The sequence below is a fragment of the Primulina eburnea genome, chromosome 15 (genome assembly GCF_022965805.1).
Source record: "Primulina eburnea isolate SZY01 chromosome 15, ASM2296580v1, whole genome shotgun sequence".
Classification (NCBI taxonomy): Eukaryota; Viridiplantae; Streptophyta; class Magnoliopsida; order Lamiales; family Gesneriaceae; genus Primulina; species Primulina eburnea.
In genome coordinates, this window is record NC_133115.1 from 31154985 (window position 1) to 31173426 (window position 18442).

At 32.4% G+C, this 18442-nt stretch overlaps 2 protein-coding genes across 2 annotated transcripts; one reads left to right on the forward strand and one right to left on the reverse strand.

The window, feature by feature from the left end:
* Positions 1 to 1817: 1817 nt before the first annotated feature.
* Positions 1818 to 2488, reverse strand: LOC140814430 (desiccation-related protein PCC27-45-like). Its single transcript, XM_073173406.1, has 2 exons — positions 2259 to 2488; positions 1818 to 2142 (listed from the first exon to the last, which is right to left on the reverse strand). Exons 1-2 carry the CDS (start codon positions 2459 to 2461, stop codon positions 1890 to 1892), a joined length of 456 nt encoding a protein of 151 aa, XP_073029507.1. The 5' UTR covers positions 2462 to 2488; the 3' UTR covers positions 1818 to 1889.
* An 8263-nt stretch (positions 2489 to 10751) lies between these two features.
* On the forward strand, positions 10752 to 13406 carry LOC140814521 (1-aminocyclopropane-1-carboxylate synthase-like). Its single transcript, XM_073173539.1, has 4 exons — positions 10752 to 10961; positions 11048 to 11179; positions 11427 to 11587; positions 12202 to 13406. Exons 1-4 carry the CDS (start codon positions 10800 to 10802, stop codon positions 13202 to 13204), a joined length of 1458 nt encoding a protein of 485 aa, XP_073029640.1. The 5' UTR covers positions 10752 to 10799; the 3' UTR covers positions 13205 to 13406.
* Positions 13407 to 18442: the final 5036 nt, after the last annotated feature.

An 18442-nucleotide genomic window follows, 5' to 3' on the forward strand; every position in this document is an offset into this window, starting at 1 on the left:
AAATCATGAAAAAAACAATTATTCTAGATAAAAAAAAAAAGAAAAGACTTCCGGAGCATCAACACAATTCCTTCATTTTCCTGATTTGTTTGATTTTGTTAATCGAAAGATTCTTACTTTTGATTTAGACATTTCTGATAATCTTCATAGTTTTTCATTCATCTTTTATTTTTTTTATTTTATTATCGATAAGTTCTCGTATATATTTGAATTTAGTTTCACTTCCTCCAAATTTTTATGAATTTGTTTTTGCAGGTAAATTTTTGTTCCAATGTGTATATTAAGATACGTATGTTAATATTAATTATTTATGTTAAATATTAAATTTATAAATGAAATTATTATTTATGTTAGAATAATTTTATTGTGTTTTCGTATTTTTTATACAATTTTAATTATTATGTGATTTTTTAGTTATTACTAAGTTTTGTAAAGAAATTTCAAAATTATTTATTATGATAAATTTCATTATCATTATTATCTTTTAAAAAAATATTTAAAAACATTATGTTATGTACTATTTTTTCAGTTATTATTATTGTTATATAATAGTTATATAATTGTATATTACGATAATAATAATTTTAAATTTGTTTTTTATGTATATTTTTGTTTCAAATTTAATAGAAAAGATTTTATTAAATAAAAAATACATATCACATAGTTTTTTTGTTTAAAAATAAAATATCACGTTTTATAATTTGTTTTTCAAAATTTCTGAAAAAATACACTATCCCAAATAATATTTTGATACAATAAAAGTGTTTTAACAGTTTATTGTATTAATTGTAATAAATTTGATGTTGAAATAAAAATATTTAAAAGACAAGTGTATATGACGAATTAATCCGGATTGTACATATCATAATCGTCCGACTTCTAAACTATGGCCACAACCACGTACGTACGCGGTTAGTGCTCCGGCTATAGCTTCGGTTGCATAGGTCTCGTCGACGTGATTTGGGACAATAGTGAAGATTTCGGCGACGGGTAGACATGATGAAAAGAATAGATGGAACTATTGAAATTTGGAAATAAATGAAAGATCTAGGGCTGGAATACGAAAAGATGTAAATAGGGATGTAATCTAGTCGAAGCCGAACCACACTTTTGAATGTTTGAGATTGATTCGTTTATAATCGAACCGAACTCGAACTTTATTAACGAATATATACATGACTCACGAACTTATTAAGCTCTTATCGAGCCTAAACAAATTTAATAAATATTAATTATACATTTAAATTTTCTTAAATTAATTAAAAAATAAATTATATATTTAAAAAAAATATTATTCTTATTAAAATTTATAAATTTATTATAATAAATAAATTTAATAGATTTTTCTATATATTTCATAAATAATATACAAAATAAATAAATCAAATATCAAAACTATTATTTTTTCATATAAAAAATTACTCATGAACATATCTACGATCATGTTCACGAACTAACGAGCCGAATACTATAAAACTTGAGTTTGATTTATTTGTTTTAACTAGTCGTCTCAAACGAACTTTTATCGAATCGAACTTTCGAATAACTTACAAACGGTTTGGTTCGTTTACCACTAGTAAACTACTAGTTAGTGGACCAGTTAATGAGACAAGCCCATTAACTTTCAAATGGGCTTAGTTCCTCCTTTCTTTCTTTGATTAGCATCAATCTTAGCTCTCGGCCGGTAGTCCCCGCCTCCCGGGTGGTTAGTAATTAAATAATATGTAATAATTAAACGCTACAAACTTATTTCTCGACACCTCTCAAATTATTATGCATTAGGGGGATTACTCAAACATACAAACAAAGCTGATTAATTAGTAGTAGAAAACATCATTTTTTTTTTCATAAGATTTGGCCAAGAAATTCATACATCCCCATAATTAGTTCTATTTAAAGAAGTCGGAGAAAGAGGGAAGCTTCATCTCACCCTTCTGAGAAAGGGGAATGGTTATGTTTCCGACGATGGGGAGGTCCACGACGAGCTTGATCTCGAGCAAGTAGTCCACGTCCCAATCGGCGCCGATGTCCTTGATCAAGCTCACTAGCACACTGTGTGGCACCTTTATTCCTACGTCTAGCACCGTATCGTCGTTTCCTTTCAAAGATCCTGGATCCGGAATCTCACCCGAAGCTATCACCCTACATCCATGTCCATCGAATCATTCCATTAACAATTTTATTTTATTTAATTTTTTTGACATATCACATTTGATGAATAACAAAGAATTTATTAGAGAGAGAGAGAGAGAGAGAACCTGTCGACGCTTTTGAGTGAGTACTTGATGTCGCAGATGGGAATGGAGACGCCGTAAGGATTTTTAACTGTGACCTTGGCCAAATAAGTGATTCCCTGACGGCCGACGTCTTTGAGATCGACGTCCGTTATCGAAGCCTCAGGCTTCTTCATGTCAGCCACTTTGTCTGCGACAAAATTCTTAGCCTTCTCCACCAAATTCATTTTCGATTTGAACGTAATTCAAACAGCGAATGCGGGCTTTATAATGGGACGGGACACGTGTTGGATTCCGGGCACCTGCTCCGCATAGCGACATCTGTGGGACGAAATCGCGAGTGCTGCAAACGCGTGTTAATGGATCACATTAGAATAGGAAATAAAGAATAATTCCCCAAAACAACTGCGTACTTAGGTGGAGTTAGTTCAATTTTTTTATTTTATTTTAAAAAAGGAAAATTCTCGATCTGCGGGCTAGTTACCATCCTGTTCATTATTCTGAGAGGATCATCCATTCGCATTAGCTTCATACAATAACAAAGATCGCCCATGTCCCACGACCCGCCGTGTTGGAAAGTAACTTTCTCTATTTCGACCTTGGCTTCTGCGCGGGTTATATGTCTTCCCGGCAATCGTTCTCATCATGGGATCTTCAAAATATGATCTAAACGATAAGAAATGCAACTCTTTCAATGTGTCAATCTAAATAATAGATATCTTACTTGAGTCATCCATGAAGAAGTGTTACTTTTCACGTTAAGAATATTACTTTTTATTGTGAGTATCAGTAATGTTGACTCGTCTCACAGATAAAGATCTCTGAGACCGTCTCACAAGAAACCTAATCTTTTTCTATATCCCCAATTCATTAAGCTTTAGTTTTGATGTTTTAAATTTTAATTTGAAAATAGAAGTATGAACGATAGGTATCATTGGTGATAAACTGCTATATTAATTATTATAAAAGTATTTCAAGAAATCAGGAAAAAAAAAATTAGGAGACTACAAATATAATATTATATTAATTTATCATCTATATAAATTTAACTTCAATACATAAAAAAGTTTATGTAAGAAATAGGGGGAGACAATTTTTAATATAGATCATAGGAGAGCGACATACATCGGCTGCAATGGTAGGTTCGATGTTATATGTGAGGTACTGTTCCACATGATTTGGATAAACAAGATTTACACACATATGTGATTTAAAAAAATTAGTGGACTCCATATATGTATGGTTAAATTTGAGCCTTTGATTGTATCATGGGGTACTAATCCTACATGTAGGATGGAATCAACCAACTACAATGGTGTTGACATTATTTGCATGTTAAACATGCGAATTGCACATACTCGGATGTCTTTTCAGTTTATAAGCGCTAGAGTTAGGAGCCGTCCATGTCGAAAGCTATTGTTTTATGAATTATTATTTTAAAAATAATAAATTTATCCTATCATCACAATTATCTTACTACATCTCGTCTTATATATTTAGATTTATGTATATTTTCACACATATTAATAATTTTATTAGAAAAATAAAGTTTAGAAATTTATTTTCACTTTTTAACTTTATTTAACGAAGTTTTAATGTGATAAAAAATTGTTAGAGTAGTTAGTTATTTTATTTAATGATGTGTAGATTTGTAAAATAATAAATATAATAATATTAAATATAAAAACTGAACTATATATTTACAACAGATGAAAAAAGGTGATATTTATATTTGCAGTAATTAATTATGAGCTATTATAACTTTTTTTAAAATAATTTCTAATAATTCAACTTGAAACAAACATAAAAAATCCCAACCTGAGAACCAACTCTAATGGAGCGTTTGGTTCAAATGATAAAGTGGGATAGATTATTTTATCCGGCGTTTGGTACGCGTGATTATTTAACCAAGTCAATCCCTCATATGAATTATTAGGTTATATTAGGTAGGTTAAAATAATACCTCATCACCCCCTAAGATTATTTATCTTACTCTTAATCCATCCTATTTTTCCAATTTTACCATTCACCTAAATTCTAACTCACTACCACTTCCCGTCACCAACCGCCGCCGCCGCCATGACCGCTGCCGGCCGACCGCCGACAGACCGCCGGCCGACGACAGACCGCCGGAGCCGGCGCCGACCATTTCGGCGCCGGCCGCCGCCGCCGCCGAGAAGGGGAAGGACAATTTTGTCTTTTCATCAAAAAATTCAAAATTATCCTATACTTAAAAATCTTACCAAACATAATATTATTTTACACCATATATTACAATCCTACCACAATCATTTCTTTATCATTTATATACTAATCATTAGTTTATCATATCCTTCCAACCAAACGTAGCCTAAAAGTATAAATTCGAACCCAGACCAGATTGGTCTGATTTTTAATATGTAGCTAAATCTATAACAAAATAATTAAATAACAATTTAAAACTCATAATAATGATTTTCTAATTTAAACACATAATAACACAACATCGCTTAAATATGATAATTATGTTTCATGAGTTTAAATTTAAAGGTCTAAATATCTAAAATATTAATTAACTCCACACAAGAAATGAATTTTTAGAAAATTAAATATTTCATAAAATAAATATTACGTGATGAAAATTTATTATATTATATTAATATGCAATATTAAAAAAATATTAACATTACAAAGTAACTTTCAAATTCAAACTTCACATCTTCATCGTTTTAGTACACCTTTTTATACGAGTCAAACCTTGAAAGATATAAATTGGTTCGGTGAGTTAGAGTTGACGAATAACTTGATTCTAAATTCAGGTCAACTTGAACCCAACCCAAGTTTTTTTCCGAACCCGATCTGATCCCAACTATAACACCACATTTTTTGTATCAACTCATGACAGATTCATTTTTTATACCTCTCATTAAGTTTTCGCATTCGGCTATTTGGTCTAATTGTTGACGTGCATATGATAAGTCATCAATTTTCGGATCTACTTCAGTATTTTTCAATGTCATGTCATCATTTTTCGTTGTAACATTAACGTTTTTAGACGTCACGACAATAATTATATCAAAATAGCATAAAATCGACAGTTATTGTGTCAAAATCAAAGTTTGAAAGTTTAGTTGACCAAAACACGGAATCGAACAAGTTAATATAAAAAAAAACTGTTTTCCCAATTTTAAAACTGTTCATTTAACGATAAGATAACATTAAATCCACGATATATATGTTGGTAAGCTGGAAAATGTGTCCGAATTATCAAGACTAATGTGGACATGGTTTTTAGCCAAGAAAGCTCATTAATTCCACACCAAACCCATGAACGACTTCAGCTTCAATTGATGTTTTAAATGTCAACCTTAGTCCTTTCCTCATAGATTTTGTACGTTCTAACTAAAGTTTAAAGTGTGCACGTCATGTGAAAATAGACAACTTTTATCTACTTTGACTGGTTATCAATTTCAAATTTACTTGGTTAATTCCGACTACAATTTTGTACAAGTTTGAAATATAACAACATCAAATCCCCTACGCCTTCCTTTTTATTTTACTTTTGTTGACTCCAAATTCTAACTCTTGGGACATTGAGTGTTCCTCTTTTAAGACGATTTCACCGGTTTATGTCCGTGAGACTGGTCGATTCGACTCATACCTAATATTAAAAGTAATATTTTTGATATAATTTTTTCATAGATTGAATCAGATTAAAGATTTATATCATAAAATTAATTCGTACAAGAGATTTTGTGTGCAAACATATAGCACCAGGTAACAAAGAAATAGACGTCTGACATGTTGGAAAAGCTACAATAGATGTGGACTAAATCGAATTTTATTTCACACTTTTATGAACTTCATCCATACGCAGAGTTCAACAGGTTTTGGTCCTATAACGTAACTTACACGTTTTTGTTTTTATATTATTATTGGTCAATCAACCATATTAGTTTATTAATTTACATTTTTTTAAAAAAAATTTTGGTTTTTTTTTATTATTATCAGAGTGCTAACATAACATCGAACTCATCAACAATTTTCAGATTAAAGTATAAAGTAGTGATCTAAGATCGTAAAAAGTGCCTATTAATGAACTAATACTGTAAATTTACAGATAACAAAACTAAAAATAAGAATTGCACAAATTACATGACCAAAAATATAAGTTTTCTTTAAGTTAAAATTTAAATAATTGAAAGTACCTGTTTGTAAGCGAAATGATATTTTTAAACATTTTCAAATAAGCTAAAGAATATATTATTCGCACTTAGAGTAGGTCTCTTGTGAGACGGTCTAACGAATCTTTATCCGTGAGACGGGTCAATCCTACCGATATTCACAATAAAAAATAATACTTTTAGCATAAAAAATAATATTTTTCATGGTTGATTTAAATAAGAGACCCGTCTCACAAAATACGACTCGTGAGACTGTTTAACACAAGTTTTTGTCTCGCACGTAACACTATGGAAACTGTTGTATTTAATTTAAAGTCTCACATTTCTAATTATCCTAATAATTTCATAATCATAATATTCATTTAATTTCCCCAGCCATAATTAAGGTAATAATTGTATTTAATAAAATAGACAAGAAACTAACTCCATTATTAATCTACTTATTAAAACCAGTCTAGTTTCAATTTTATCAGTTCTGGTTGATTAATTCTTCCTACACGCTAAATATTGAGTCTTAGATTCACAGCTAAAACACATAATTATCTTTCCATTTTTAATCAATCAATTAATTATATTCACTCGTTCCGTCGTCGTCCTCGTTTCAACGTGATCGATTAAACCATGCATTTCTTGTCTTAAAAATAATTAAAGTCAACCATCACATTACGTTTAAGAAACATGTTTCAAAGTTCATGAAATGATTTAGTCAAAAACAAGTACTGATCTTTATCAACGGATTACATTGTCCGGGTTGGAATTAGTGTGATTTAATTAGCATGGATATGGACTTCTTTGTATAATCTGTTTATATTAACGATATTATGTATACGTCGTGTGCTTATGTAATAGCTTTTTATTTATAATATTTCTTAGTGGACGGAATTTGAATTTTGATCGACATTTTCTTTTATTTTTATTGTTCTTTGTTTCATGGAGGGTCTCGACTTCTTTTATTTTTTAACAAAAACTTGTGTAATACAGTTTCACGGGTCGTATTTTATGAGACGAATCTCTTATTTGGGTCATGAATTAAAAATATTACTTTTTATGTTAAAAATATTACTTTTTATTGTGAATATGGATATGATTGATCCGTGATAAAGATTCGTGAGACTGTCTCACAAGAGACATACTCTTATTTTTTTCTCTAATTTTTTTTTTTGAATTTTTCAGGATAGTTATCCAAAAATATTAATTTAATTAATTTAAAAATTATATTCCTAATTTTGTGAGCAATTTTCGATTTTTTTGGATAAGTTATCACATAATAATTAGTAAGTCGAATAAAATTAAGGGTTGTTTTGAAATTTTGGAGTGGTCATATCAAGATAGTTTTTCTAAGATTCTCTTTATAGTATAATATAGATGTGGATATATATAAGTACTCTTGTTTAAAAAATTAAATTGGAAAATTTTAAATCAAATTTAATTTTTTCCTTATTTTTAATAGTTTTTTTTAAAAAAGTTTTTATTTAAATTTAAATTTTATTACAAAACAAAGATTTTGAGTGAGCAATTATCTCATGGTTGAGGTGTTTCAATTGAATAAATAATTGAGTATTTTAAATATTGTTATAAGAAATACGGGAATTTTGGTGATTTTAAAAAATAAATCATTACACCATTTCATTAGTATTAGATCCAACTTTAATAATATAATACATATATGGGAGAGAAGGCAAAAACTTGTGTGAGACGGTCTCACGGATCTTATTTGTGAGACGGATCTCTTATTTGGGTCACCCATGAAAAAGTATCACTTTTTGTGCTAAGAGTATTACTTTTTAGAGTGAGTCTCATGTGAGACCGTCTCACGGGTCATAATCCGTGAGACGGGTCAACCCTACTCATATTTACAATAAAAAGTAATACTCTCAGCATAAAAAGTAATACTTTTTCATGGGTGACCCAAATAAGAGATCCGTCTCACAAATACGACCCGTGAGACCGTCTCACACAAGTTTTTGCCTACTTTTTATTGTGAATATGAGTAGGGTTGACCCGTCTCACAGATTATGATCCGTGAGACGGTCTCACATGAGACTCACTCATGGGAGAAATAAGTAAAGCAATATTTAATCTAAAAGAAAATTGAAAAATTGTTCCTATAATTTGGACTAATACTTTTATTTTGATTCATTAACTTAACATCTCATGTTAATTATGATGAATTTCAAGTTCACAAAATAATAATGTCATTCGAAATATATTCCACTTTGTATTACTAATACGTAAATAAGTAAAATGTTGACTTAAGATTTTATCCATTTGTTTTATAGTAAACAATAAAACTATAATCGAAATCCATAGATTTCAAATCCATTCCCCAAGTACAACTATTGTAGATTTCCAATCCATCGAAATATGAAGTCATTTCAAATATTTCTTCGTGCAGATCCAAATCCTCTCATCAAATACATCCTAAGATTATAATATACACAAAAGTTTAACCAATGTAAATTGTGGTCATACAATATATATATATAAAAATTCCGGCCAGACCGGTGAGCAGTAGCCAGAAAAGAAGAAACAATTATTTCTATGTTGGAGGGGCGGTAACATGTAGCTCAGATTTCTAACAAATTCCAAGGGTTTTTCCAAGTTCCCATCCATGGTTATTAGTTAATGATTAACACGAGATTGCTGAAGTCCTATCTCTTCAAACATTCGATAAGCCATTCTCTTTATTGCTTTCTGCACATTTATCTTCAAGTAGGTCTCTTATGAGACAGTCTCACGAATCTTTATCTGTGAAACGAGTCAACCTTACCGATATTCACAATAAAAAAATAATACTCTTATCATAAAAAAATAATATTTTTCATGGATGACCTAAATAAGAGATATGTCTCATAAAATACGACCCGTGAAACCGTCTCACACAAGTTTTTGCCGTTATATTCAACTTTTGGACAATTTAATCATTATTTCTCAATTATTGATATACAGGTCTTCGAACACAATTATCCATCCATCCCCAGCGTAAGTTAAACATCGCATTCGATTTGATATTTTGAAAAAAAAATTGTATTTCTAGGATTCGAATTTGGTGTGCTGGTCGGTATATATGTCTTAGATTATCTATTATTTTTTGTTTTTATGTTCATATACTATGAAAATTACATTATATGAATGCTTTGAAGATCACACGTATGTACGGGATGATAGGGACAAATCGTAGCAGATCGCGTGATCGGGCACCGAAATAGTATGAAGGATTGATTGATAATGAATAAATAGATAAGATTTCTAAATAAATCGGAAAATTACAATTTAAAAATAACTTGAACTTTTTCGATTTTCAGTCATCTAAATAGTTAAAATTAATTAGTCGATCTTAGTCTAATAAATTGGTTGATCTTGCGTGTTTTCCCTTTTAATCCTTTTTCGCTATAGTGTTAATATCACGTCAAAAACTGTCGACGTTACATTCAGAATTACTGACTTGCTTGATGTATGGTCACATGTTATGTTAAAAAAAACTAAAAGGTAATTAAACTTTAATTCCACGATGTATAGGACTAAAAATGAAAAATGGACCAATTACGGGATCAAATTTGTATTTTTTTTTCTTAAATTACTAAATTTTGAAAGAACAAAAAAGGGTTCGATACGGTTTATGTTTGTATAAAAATGTGGGCTCGATATTAATCAATTTGGTCTACTTTATTTTACTTATTATTTATGGTTCTTACAATTCAAAAGTTAGAATATAATAATATTAAACATTATATGGTCACGTGAATAAATAGAATTCTTATTATTATTATTAGTATTAGTTGATGCAACACCAACACCAAATCCGCCCTAACATCTAATTCATTCTTAAATTAAATTCTCGTATTAGATGTAATGGATGTTTTTGTCATAAACTAATTACAAAGATGAAGCTTGAAAAATATGATAAAACTGATGGATTTTTACCTAGAGCTGAATTTTTTTTAAAAATATACATGTTGGAAAACTTATGTTTTCAAAAAAGAAAATGATAAATATAATAAGTATTTTATTTTCGAGTGAAAATAGAAAATAAAATATCTTAATTTCCTCACATGGTCTGTCTTTCACGTCTCACGTGGGCAGTGATTGAAAAAAAGAAGGGACTGTAAGGATATTTCTTCATTGAATCTCATGTACGTACGCATGCTTACCAACGAAGCGATTACTTGCATTTGACAGATTACACGGACTTTTGAACGTTGAAACCGACTTTGTTCTTTGTTCCCAACCTCTAATTTTCCTATGTAAAATTAAGCCATTTTTTCTCTGATATTTCCCAGTGGTAGTTTCTCCCTATAAATAGCCGTATGTGTCACCTATTTTTTCTCTTATCTCTTCAAACTCCAGAGCAAGATTTCACACATATACATTCGTTAATAATTTTTTTTTTTGAATAAGTGTAATGGAGCTAAAGGGCAGTTCAAATTTGTCAAAGCTAGCGACTAGGGACGATCATGGCGAAAACTCTCTGTATTTCGAAGGATGGAAAGCTTATGACAATGATCCCTTCCACCCCACGAGTAACCGTGAAGGAGTTATACAGATGGGAGTTGCTGAAAATCAGGTATGTGTAAATTAGTATTGTCAGATATTATACACACAGACACACACCATTATTTGTTTTCCTAATTCTTCCGCATTTTTTTGCAGCTTTCTGTTGAGTTGTTTGAGGATTGGATCAAGAAAAACCCCCGAGCTTCAATCTGCACTCCCGAAGGAGTTCATGCATTCAAAGATATCGCAAGTTTTCAAGATTATCATGGCTTGCCTCAGTTTAGAAATGTACGAGCTAGCCCAAAACCTTATAATAAGATCATATATATATCGAATGAAAATCGTGTATTACCCCCCCTAAAAATATATTAGCATTTTAATTATCAGTTTCGCCCCCTCTCTATGCTTAGGAACTAATTCTCAGTGATCATGCTTCCACCGGGGAACGTTGAACTCTGTCAATTTTTTATATACGGCTAGCAGATTTTTGGTTCGATATATATGTATATATTTATTTTTGTTTTTTTTCCTCCAGGCGGTGGCGAAGTTAATGGAGAAAGTGAGAGGGGGACGAGCCAGCTTTGATCCGGAACGCATAGTAATTGCTAGTGGAGCCACCGGAGCCAGCGAGATGCTGATGTTCTCTTTGGCCGATCGTGGAGACGGATTCTTGGTCCCTTCGCCTTGTTATCCAGCGTATGTTTCATCATTTGAATATATACCGCTTTCCAGTAGAATCTTTCTGTTTTTGGTATGTTATAAACTAAATATCACGATTTATATATATATAACACGACTTAGTGGCACTCGTATATTCTTATTAAAGGATTATAAATGGATAGAACTTAGAATTAAAGGCAAATCCATTTTAGAATGTTTCAGGCAGACAAAGCCGTGATTGGATGTGGAATGTCGATTTTAAGAACGTTTTCGAGACAAAAGGCACGACTAGCTAATTAATTGTCTGTCACGCACTGCACCTACCATTTCATACAGCTGTGAATTACGAAAAATATTCAACTCACCAAAAGTCCAATCACCTAAACGAGTTGACTGGACTACTATATATAAAACTACTCAAATTTTCAACGTCTATACAAATACAATATTATAGGACAAGCGTCAACCATATTACGTGGCCTTGATTCATGATCTATTACCTCGTCACCAAACAGTCAAATGTGTCGATATTCTTGAATTCTGATACATAGACATACGTATGACTTTTACTAAAAAAATTATATATTTTATAACTTAGTCATATATGGTTTGTTTAGTTATTCATGACACGTGGTTTGAATTTTGAACAGATTTGATAGGGATTTGAGATGGCGAACCAGGGTGCAACTGCTGTATGTAGAATGCGAAAGCAGAAACAATTTCCGGCTAACCAAACAGTCCCTAGAAGACGCATATGAAAATGCAAGGAAAGCAAACATCGAGGTGAAAGGCCTAATCATAGCAAATCCCTCCAACCCATTAGGCACAACCATGGACAAGGCAACCTTTAAGATGCTGGTGAACTTCATAAATGACAAGAAAATCCACCTCGTGTGTGATGAAATATATTCGGCCACTGTATTTCGTGGCCCGAAATTGGTTAGCGTTTCTGAGATAATCGAAGAAATGGAATGTGATCGTGGCCTGATACACATCGTGTACAGTTTGTCTAAGGACATGGGGATTCCGGGATTCAGGGTCGGCATAGTGTACTCGTACAACGACAAAGTCGTGAGTTCTGCTCGTAAGATGTCGAGCTTCGGGCTAATCTCGTCTCAGACTCAATATTTTCTAGCATTCATGCTATCAGACGAGGAATTTGTCGAGAAATATCTCACCGAGAGTGCTATAAGACTAGCGAACCAGCACGACTTGTTCACCAAAGGGTTGGAGGAAATGGGGATCAAGTGTTTAGAAAGCAATGCAGGAGTATACGTTTGGATGGACTTAAGGCCATTGTTAAAAGAGGCAACTTTTGAAGGTGAAATGGATCTGTGGAGGGTTATCATAAGTGATGTGAAGCTTAACGTGTCCCCAGGGTCGTCGTTTCACTGCCACGAGCCCGGTTGGTTTAGGGTTTGTTTCGCCAATATGGACATCAAAACGATGAGAATCGCTCTAGCAAGAATTAGGAAGTTTGTGGTTCGAGAAAATGATCAAGTACCGCAACAAGGGATGAAGCAAAAGAAGTCCAGCAAAGGACACCTCACACTAAGTTTTCCTTCACCAATGTATGATGAAAATTGGGTGGTTTCGTTGCAATCCCCTCACTCTCCACTCCCTCAATCGCCCCTACTTAGTGCAAGGACCTAGCTATCCACACCGAAACTACGTACCATTTCCTCTCATATTTGAAATTTAAAAACTACGTACCATTTCCTCTCATATTTGAAATTTTTTTAAACCGATTAAAAAATGTTTTTGCCTTCGATAATTGTTTCTTGCATATGCATGCATGCATGCCAAAGAAGGTTTTTACGGTTTGTGTTTTTTTGAAGTATTATTACCTCATCATATGTAATCTTTTTATTTTATGCCAAATAAACAATTATGTAACATCTACTGTACCGAAAGAAATATGAATATATTCTTCATTTCTACGTATAATGCAATATTCAATTTTTTTAAGAGGGGACGTTGGTTAATTATCACAATTAGATTTCAAACCCGAGATCTCATCTTAAACTTGACTGTTTGTAACTGAGACGTGCTGCCAGTCACTGGTCGTGATATTCAGTTTCTGACAAATACAATATGCTACAAAAGCCAAACCACATGACCGTTTTTCCTTGTTCCCAACCAGTCGAGAAACCAATGGGAAGAGTCGGTGAATGAATTTATTTTAGAAACAAAATTAATTTTTTTATATATAAATATTTTTAGAAATATATAGTTTTACTTTGGATGCCTTCGAATATTTGCCTACTGTTTTGTGGATGGTCATCCCTTCATTTGGTCGGTTTGAGGCTTAGGCCCCACCCCTAATAAAGAGTATGACATTGTTCACATTTGCAAGTCCCGTCTTCCGGGCCCATTTTCATTCGGGAAATAAATATAAGATGCCGGAGAAGGTTAGGTAGGATATATTTGGAAGAATGGATTTAATTTGAGACAACAAATCTTTTGATTTAAAAAGAAATTTTGACTTAAGCTAGTGAATGTATTTTTTATGTTGAATCTCGAAATCGAGATTTCGTTCAAAATTTAGGATCTTTGTGTCAGGTATAGTGTAAACATGCTATAATATATCTTACTATAAAAACAGTTTTAATCAAATGTGGATAATGGATTTGAAATAATATGATTTGAAATGATCTAATCCAAGCTCATCCTAATTTTTTTTAAGGATAAACTTATGTCTAGGTAAATTATATCATGATTTCAAATTGTTTTTAGATGTTTGGAAGATTTTATGCAAAAAAAAAAAAAAAAGGAGTTCACATCCTCCTTCTTTCAATTTATATTGTTCAAATATATACCTTCTAAATTCAATTATTAAACATGATATCATTTAACATTCATTTAATTTCAATTTCTCCCCAGTTTTGTCCATGATCATGCATATAGGTTGCATTGTATATTAATTATAAACAACACGCTGACGCAAACGGAATATGTATTTTAGATTAGGCAAAAACTTGTGTGAGACGGTCTCACGGGTCGTAGTTGTGAGACGGATCTCTTATTTGGGTCATTCATGAAAAAATATGAGTTTTTATGCTAAGAGTATTACTTTTTATTGTGAATATAGGTAGGGTTGACCCGTCTCACAGATTAAGATCCGTGAGACGGTCTCACATGAGACTCACTCTTTAGAATATCTATGAGTAATATTCGATAAATTTAGAAGTTTGATTTTGTGATTAATTTATTTAAAATAATAGGGACTGAAATAACAAATGATTGAGGTTATCGTTATATTATTCTCCGAAGTCCAAAGTCTTACATAACTTTATGGTACCATTTGCATCACAAATTAGTGAATCACTGAAATTAAACAAATAAATTTAAATACAAGCATTTTGTAACATGTTAATTGATTTGAGACGAATTAACTCTACTCATATTTATAATAATAAGTAATAATTTTGACATAAAAATAATATTTTTAGTGGATGATTCAAATAAAATATCTGTTTTACAAAATTGACTCATGAGATCGTCTTACAAAAAATTTTATATTATATTTTTTCCCAATGGGCACATGAAGTATACACCTAACGGTAATAACAGTGAGATTGATTTGCTTTTTCGAAAAATTAGAACCGAATTACCATGTGCAGTTCGCGTTATCAATATTTTTGAAAACTGCAATTTTTCACATAAAATTGTATGTGCGGTTTTGAACGGCTTCAGCTGATTTCAATCAGTGAGGCATTTTTTAGAGTTACAAAAAACATTAATCGAGTTACAGTAGTAAATCCAATGTCTTGAGCTAAAATATCAAATTTGATGTGAAAAACAAGTAACAGTAACTGAATATATATTATAAAAATATGAGTTTTCGATATCAACTATTTCAGATTTGATAGAAAAATATTTGACCTATGTGTTTACATTTTATGTCTCTAAAACTGAAAGTGTAAATCATAATTTTGTATCCAATTTGAGTCAATCGATACTTTAAATATATAAATCCATACATTGATTTAAATTTTTTTACCTAAATATTCTTAAATTAATTAATACTCAAATATGTAAGTGTTGATACTAATAAAAGTGTTTAAATATGATTCTTATTTTATGTACAAAATAGAAGGATATTTTTATTTACAAACTTGAAAAAAAACATCAAAATTAATTACTCTTGTTAAAAGACTTTCTCTGATAAGATGTATAACATATATTTAATGAAAGTGTTATATATGTACGTACATACATCTATATTGGTTGCTTCAAAAGTATAAATCAATAATTTCTTGCCAAGTTATTAAATGTAAACGCGACAGCCTAAAGCCAATGGCCCCATCTTTTCAGTCAAAATCCTACGAACATACGCACCTAACCTAAGGGCTAAGGTTGTTTTGAAGAGCAATTTTCTTCAAACAAAGCCGCCACAATGGCGTGCTTTGATTTTGAAGAGTTGGAGTTTGACTATCAAAAACAAATTTTGATCTTCTACAAAATATTTATAATAAGGAAAAACAATAATAATCACAACAAAATAAACATGTTACAAATTCATGTTTGGATATGAATTTGTGGAATTAAATGATAAATATATAAAACGAATAGATCGGTACATATGGGCAATAAAACCATATATAATAATACGAACAAAACCGTAGTACATGAGATGTGGAAGAAATTATCTACTCTGTTATCCTTTCCAAAATGATCAATCATGAACATATAAATGTGGGTTAAAAAAAAACAAAAAACAAAAAAAAATAAACATATAAATGTGGGTTGAGTACAATCGTCAAAATAACTAAACCAACTTACACTAATTAAACCAATTTAGAACTAACTAACTAACAAATAAAGTCAAATAAGTACATGTGTTTAAAACACCCCCTCAAGTTGGCTGTAAAGATCCTTTATAGACATCTTGGACATTAGATGTGCTAAAGGAGCTATAGGTTAGGGCTTGCTAAGGATATCCGCAGCTGGTGTTGTGAGCGTATATGCAAAAGCTTGATACTCTCTTCCTGTACTTTGTCTCGGACAAAATAGCAATCGATTTAAATATGTTTTTGCGTTCATGGAAAGTTGTATTCGACGCTACATGTACTGCAGCTTGATCATCACGGCAAATAGTTGCGGAATCCATCAAGAAATCGAAAAATCTGAGAGTAACTGGTTCATCCAAAGTATCCCACTACTGTTGTAGCGAGTGCTCTATACTCTGCCTTTGCCGCTAAGCAGGACACGGTTGTCTGTTTCTTGACTTTCCATGATACAAGAGAATGTCCAAGAAAGATATAGAATCCAGTAACCGATTTCCGAGAGTCCTCACAAGCTGCCAAATTAGCGTCACAGAAAGCTTTTAGCTGTAGGGGGGATGATGCTGAGAAGAAAAGACCCTAACCTGGATTCCCTTTGATGTATCGAAGGAGATGATGGACAACTTGTAAATGGGGTATGCGAGGGTGAGACACAAACTGGCTTGGTTTTGTTGGAATTTTGATGCTTAATGAATGAAAATTAAGCAAGTAAATTAATGTGTTTGATTTGGAAAAATTCGGAAAAGAAAAACGAAGCTTAATGAACGAATTTTAAGTTCGATTGTTCTGAATAAAACTCGAAAGAGTTCATCATATGTTGAAAGAACATAAAACGAGTAGTCAAAACGTGTAAGGGACGAAAATCGAAAAAAAAAATTGCGCCTGAACAGTAGCTCATGTGCGCGCACATGCCCCCGCATGCGCGCGGAGCGCGCGCTCCTGAGCACTCGGCAGGCGCTGTCGAGAGCTCTCGGCAGGCGCTGCCGAGCGCTGCTCGGCAGCGTGCGAGCAGGCGTGCGCCCCTGCGCGCACAGACGCGTCCCTTCGGGTTTTTTCGAATTTTCTGATGTTTTTTCATCTCCTTGGCATTGTTTGATGATTGTGATCAGTTACATTGGCCAAGGGACACTCCCTATGAATGAAAGATCATGTCTTTTGCATGAAAAACATTAAATGCATGATTATTTGAAAATAAAAAATAACATACATATCATATCATCTTTTTGCATCTCTTCTTCTTCCTTCTTCTACAAGAGAGAGTTCATCCATTTCTTTGTGAAAGAACTTGAATATTTGAGTGCTCAATATTCAAGTGTTGTAGTTGTATCTTGAGAGAAGATTGCCACAAACTCTATCACATTGTGAGGGCAAATTTTTCTTAAGGACAAAGTGTTCAACATTTGCCTCTACAAAGCTATTTTCATTGTTTTCTTCATGGGCATCATCATCTACAACTCAACATGCAACCATTGCACAAGGAGAGAAACCAAAGAAATTTTCTGGTGCGGACGTCAAAAGATGGCAACAAAAGATGATTTTCTATCTCACAACCTTGAGTTTGTCAAGGTTCTTGAAGGAGGATCCTCCCACCGTTGCTGAAAACGAGACAGACACAAACATGAGGGCCGCTTTGGATGCTTGGAACCAAAGTGATTTCTTATGCAAGAACTACATCCTCAATGGACTTGACAATGCATTGTACAATGTGTATTGTCAAGTCAAGACCGCCAAGGAACTTTAGGATATGCTTGATAAGAAATACAGGGCGGAGGATGCGGGCTTGAAGAAGTTCATTGTTGGGAGATTTTTGGAATTCAAGATGGTGGACTCAAAATCTGTGATGAGTCAAAGTGCAAGAATTACAACTTCTCTTGCACGAGATTCATGCGGAAGGAATGAGTTTAAGCGAATCTTTCCAAGTTGCTGCTATGATCGAGAAACTCCCTCCATTGTGGAAGGATTTCAAGAACTACTTGAAGCACAAAAGGAAGGAGATGGGATTGGAGGATCTCATTGTGAGATTGAGAATAGAAGAGGACAACAAGAGCACCGAAGCCAAGGCAAGTAAGATGGCACCAAGGGTGAACATTGTTGAAGCGAGTTT

Bases quoted from the DNA above. Each gene is read 5' to 3' on its own strand.
- LOC140814430 (XM_073173406.1), bottom strand. From the start codon at position 2,461: ATGAATTTGGTGGAGAAGGCTAAGAATTTTGTCGCAGACAAAGTGGCT. The intron at 2,143-2,258 runs GTTCTCTCTCTC...ACATGGATGTAG, and splicing joins TCACTCAAAAGCGTCGACAG to GGTGATAGCTTCGGGTGAGA.
- LOC140814521 (XM_073173539.1), top strand. From the start codon at position 10,800: ATGGAGCTAAAGGGCAGTTCAAATTTGTCAAAGCTAGCGACTAGGGAC. The intron at 11,180-11,426 runs GTACGAGCTAGC...TTTTTCCTCCAG, and splicing joins GCTTGCCTCAGTTTAGAAAT to GCGGTGGCGAAGTTAATGGA. The intron at 11,588-12,201 runs GTATGTTTCATC...AATTTTGAACAG, and splicing joins CCTTCGCCTTGTTATCCAGC to ATTTGATAGGGATTTGAGAT.